This window comes from Stylophora pistillata, chromosome 6 (genome assembly GCF_964205215.1).
Source record: "Stylophora pistillata chromosome 6, jaStyPist1.2, whole genome shotgun sequence".
In the NCBI taxonomy this organism is placed as follows: Eukaryota; Metazoa; Cnidaria; class Anthozoa; order Scleractinia; family Pocilloporidae; genus Stylophora; species Stylophora pistillata.
In genome coordinates this window covers 36,178,931-36,184,366 of record NC_142524.1, presented here as the reverse complement: position 1 = coordinate 36,184,366, position 5,436 = coordinate 36,178,931, and the positions used below count along the sequence as shown (strand labels likewise).

Genomic DNA, 5,436 nt, shown 5'->3' with positions numbered 1-5,436 from the left:
TTAGAGATAAAAGACGAATGGTTCGAGAGTTGAACCTTAACCATGATCTCACTGGACTAATCCCTGACTCGTTAAGATGAGCTTGTATGCCGTGGATGATTGGACCTCTTCTGACAAGTTAGGCCTACTGTCACTGACTTCTCAATGACTTTGAGAACAAATATGTGCAAGCTGTTACCATCTGTCCCGTCGTATTTATACAAGAGGACATCGAAAGCAAGGATGATCATCGTCTAGACTTAGCATGTTTGTCCTGGTTTTTGTAACTAGTGCCTCCTATAGGAAGCGCAGCTGCGTATTTTTTCGAAATGAGTGATGGTAAGCATTAATGCCGAACTTCACCCGATTTTGACCCGATGTCACTCCTTGTTTATTTCGGAGTATCTTCGAAGATCGACATGCGCAATAGAGATAATTAGGCGCAGCATACACTAAACGGAGAATAATGCCTTTGAAATAAATACTTTTGTGCCTGAAAAAACCCCAAGATATCATTTTTTAAGTTCTTGCCGTGACACTATAAAAGACGATTCACAATCATTTCGGGATGGCGCGTGATTAAAACCAAAACTTTTCCTTGCAGAAGCATACAAATGGTGTAAGAGAATATCAACATATTCTCTTGTTGGTGTGATCGGCGCATCATGCAAACTTAAAGGAAAATTTTTTTTCTTTGAAGAGAGAATATTTTTACGTTGAAATCCGCGATTTATGACCAGTAGATAGAAGATGTAATTTTTCAGTTCTTGCAGTAACACTACAAAAGACGATAAATATTTAGAAATAATTTCACAGTGGCGTCGTTACAAAAATATCTAAATAGGTGCGATCTACACATCTTGGAAACTTTGGGCAAAAAAAAAGTTATTTAGAGAGAGAGCATTTTACCATTTGAATTAGCGACCGATGCCTAAAAGAGCCACAAAATTTGCGAAGCGAGCAAGGTCCGTAGTTTAGCAGAGTCATCCTCTTCGATGGACTGATGAAAAGGTGGAATAACGGAATGACGGAATATCCTTAAAGTGCATATTACCCGAGATTTTTTTCTCTTGTTTCTTGAAGTTGGATATTTATAGAAAACGTTTCGAAGCTTTAAAATGTAAAAAGCATTTTTTTGCTATCGAAATACGCGCAATTTTCCTTCAAATTTGTCCCGGAAACTGGGACCTAGTTTATCGCCGTCGAAGTTGTTCGTGACGTCACATTGTGAACCTTTGCCGCGCAGGTCTGTTGTCGCCAAAAGGCAGTACTTCGTAGTAGATAGATAGTGCATTGAAAGGCAAAGATGTCCAGTGATTCCAATGATTCCTTTGAGTCCGACTCTTCTGAAAGTTCCATTGACTTCAAAGAATGTGGAGATGAAGTAGAAGTAGTTACAGGAGAGCACGCACCATACCGAGACGAACCGCTCGCAAGCGATGGCGAACAAGACGAAGAAGGCGAAGATGCTGACCTTGATGGACTGACGCCTTCAGTTTCGGAGGCCAGATTTGAACGTCGCGTTGCAGTCAGCGAATGGTTAGTGAATCATGTTTATCATGGCTTTTTGTGAATATTATAAAACAGCGAAACTGTAGTGTAATCATAGCTCTACCTTACCTTAGGTGCAAATGTAAACAGTGCCGTGACGAAACCTTGGCAGACGCACTAGAATTCCGTTGTTGCCTCGAGGTCACAAATGCCAGAAGACAGTTAAATTTCGATGGTTACATCGAAATCATAAGCTGCATCACGCAACACGAAGATTACAGTGCTCTGACAAACAGGACCTTGCTCTTACAAGCTGCTCTTTTAATTCGCGATCAGAATGGGAGGGCATACAGGCGACGAACTGGAGTGCATGAAAATGAGTCAGTAACGTTTTGTAGGCGAGAATGTCATATTTGATGTTGCACTGAGGTACACAATGTGACGTCACGTTACGATATCACGTGCGACTTTGGCCGCGCGATGACCGGGACAAATTTGAAGGCAAATTCCGCGTATTTTGAAAGCAAAAAAAAACAAAAATTGCTTTTTAGACTTTACCAGCACTTTTAAGGCTTTGAAACGTTTTCTAAACATATCCAACTACAAGAAACAAGAGAAAAAAAATTCGCGTCATATGCACTTTAAACACTGAATGACGGAATATCCTAAAACGCGGAATGCCTTGCTGTATGAAACAAAGGTCTCACAAAAATGGAATAAAAGTAACAAAGAAGGCTAGAGGTAAAACAGCCTAAATTACATGTAAGAAAAAAAATACCGTAAACTTGAAAAGTTCGAGAGCTAAGATGATTAAATTACAAATATCAAAACTTATATATGTCCTATAACAAAACGCGCAATGAACGCCATAGCGGCCATAGCGGCTATAGCTAACAAACCAATAGGAAATATTCACATTCTCTGTCACTGCCATTTACAGTTTAGTTTTGCCGAATGTAAATACATTTCTTCAGCTAGCCCCTATTAAATATCTTTATTATTACTGTTGTTGTTGTTATTATTATTACTATTATTATTATTATTATTATTATTATTATCATCATTATTATTATTATTATTGTTATTATTATTACTATTATGGCAGTAAAAACTTCTGGATGCCCAGATATCCTAAACAATGATTGGGCGGCAAGCCGTAACCAATCAATGCAACGACCAGAGTCCTTACAATTAAAATTCCTTTTGCAATTCCTAATTATGAAACCCTAGAAATAAAAGTCTTAGACTTAATTGCTATGTAATAAAAACCTCAGTCAAAACACTAAAGGTTCCATGCGTCACTATCGAAACGCTTAAATGTAATAAAACATCTAATACAATTATTATTATTAGTAGTAGTAGCAGTAGTCGTAGCGGTAGCGGTAGTGGTTGTGGTAGTGGTAGTAGTAGTGTTATAGTTAACATAATTATTTGTTACCATTTAATTATTGGTTAAATGTCAATGAGTCACTATATTCTTGAACCACCTTTTTCTTGTGGAACAGGGTACTCATAAATATGTGGGATGCGTCAGGTTTTCTGTCTTGCATGTGAGAGAAATATTCTGCAACACTACCTTCTGGCGTCATTATACAACCTCTAGCTGTTTTAAATCCTATAAAAATGGTGCAATATCAGTAACCACGTGCAGTCTTGGACTGTTTATTTTCTCATTTCGTTGTTTCAAAGCTCACACTTCAAAACGGAGTTGTAACATCACGAATGTGCAGAAGAAAAAGGCTAGGATTAGCAATGTACGAAAAACAGCATAGCTCTAAAACTTTCTTAACTTGCAACATTGCATCTTAAGATAGGAGAAGCAGCTTTCAAAGGTGTAATTTAATATTCGCTGACACTCTTTTCCGCATGACATAGTTTGCTCTTGTACGGCATGTTTACCTTGTTTAAATCGCCCATTTCCGAATTACCTTCAGCCTCTTTTACAGAGCGAGTCCTGGGACTCATCCTTACGTATGATGATAAGTTCTCATCGACATGCAAATTAAGCTCATTTTCACAAGAATGGTCAAGCATCAGGCCTCGTTTTGAAAAAGAGGCCAACGGTAATTCAGGAGTGGCCTCCAATCTCTACCTAGTTCTGTCCAGGACTAATGAGTTAATTTCTACAGAATGGCACCAACTGTCGGTTTACCTACATCGAAAATTCCACGTGCCTTAAATTATATCGTCACCATTAACCTGAATGACCGTCTTGATTGAGTTTATTTCTCGTTTCATAATCCAACAGAATAATCGCATGCTTACTGAGTGTATTTTTAAACTTCTTGAGAGTATCAGGCATTTCTTCAGAAATGATTAACGATTCCAAGTTTACCAGGCTTCGTTTTCCATAAAATTGAAAATAAAACACCTTCCTTCTGGAAAAAACATTTAAATGAAGCTCACAAAATAACCTATTTCGAAAATTGACTACAACCGCGGCATTTATGATTAAAAACGAATGCAAGTTCCAGTGTTGACTTCTATTCATTAATTTTTTTTGCCACGAAATAAATTCTGCAATACGCCACAGTCAGAGAAACAAAGCAAAAACCCAAAATGAAACCGACCACGATTACTATGTGCACCCAAATGATCCTCATCACTGAAAGCAATGCACTGAACACCCATATCAGCAAGACACCTGCAACGGTTCGTTTGTGAGTTACAAGTTCCTGATATCTGAGATGAAGATGGACGGCCAGGAACCTGTCTACACCTACAGCAGTTACACTGAACAAAGAAGCATACAAAATCAATCTAACTATAAAATCCATAGATTTCCGCACACTGAACGTAAGATCGTTTTGCAGCAAAAGCGCAAGTAGCTCTTCAACGTAAAACGGCTGCACCAACAAGCCAACACCAAGATCAGAAACAGTAACACTTAACAGTAATGTTTTCAAAGTCTCTGGTAAGGACGAAGTTTTCCTCATCGCATGGATTGTTAAAATGTTCAACGTTACAGCTGCGAAAGAGGAGACAACGTTCAATACAGCGTTAACAATGAGAGACGAATACAACTGTTCTTTTGTATCTGCCATTGTAGAACTGTGACTTAAGTTGAGGTCGGGCGTTCTGCTGATAAAACCAGTGAGACTGTGCGCTTCATAGACTCCGATCTTCAAGGAGACTCTAACTCTTGAATTGCATGAACCACTTTATAAAGTCTATTTTATCAGCGAAAGTAAACAAACTGCGAGTAACTGTCATGGACTAATGAATGCAACGTAAAAAAGATCAAAACGTAATCTCATCTTTATTACTTATTGAATTTCGCTTTTGACGAAGTTAACAATTGTTTAAGTTGGTAAGAACAAATGAATAAATACATTAATAAATAAATAAATAAATACGTCGAGATAGCAATATTTTTTTGTCCAAATTCAGACCTGGGATATTTCGAGCTTTCATTTAGTTTGCTGGTCGGCAACTAGAAGAAAATACTCAGCCCTTACTCTTAAATTTAGAAAAAAAATGGCTTCATCTCCTTATTCCGTGTCAATATTTGGTTGGTCAACGGTTTTACGTTTCCATTTCCGTTTGATGACACCGGTGTTACCCGCAAGCGCTGTCCTCCCTAAAACGTTCGTTAGCGATCCAATAAAATAGACAATGAACGTCGTCAACAGGCAAAGATCATCGCTACTTTGCAAATATTTCCTTTGAGTTACGAAAAGCCGGAAAATGCACTCCCGCCTCCATGTTTCCACACAAAAATACACAAAAAGATGAGATCCTGACGTTAAAATTATTGTCATTGGGTAAAAGTGATAAAACAGATTCTCATTTCTTTTATGAAAATATTCACAGGAACTCATTGGAAATGAAGTCTTAATTAATCTTGACATAAGAGGTCGGAAAACGCATCATTCGTAATCAATGACAACAACAAAATGTGCCATCGCCGTCATATCAACAATTTAGAATTAAAACCTGTGTTAGTCCTCCCTTTTGTACATAAGC

At 37.9% G+C, this 5,436-nt stretch overlaps 1 protein-coding gene across 1 annotated transcript; it reads left to right on the top strand.

Moving 5' to 3' along the window:
- Positions 1–1,205: 1,205 nt before the first annotated feature.
- Positions 1,206–1,996, top strand: LOC148729657 (uncharacterized). The gene is made up of 2 exons (XM_088762469.1): positions 1,206–1,518; positions 1,605–1,996. Exons 1-2 carry the CDS (start codon positions 1,286–1,288, stop codon positions 1,885–1,887), a joined length of 516 nt encoding a protein of 171 aa, XP_088618595.1. The 5' UTR covers positions 1,206–1,285; the 3' UTR covers positions 1,888–1,996.
- Positions 1,997–5,436: the final 3,440 nt, after the last annotated feature.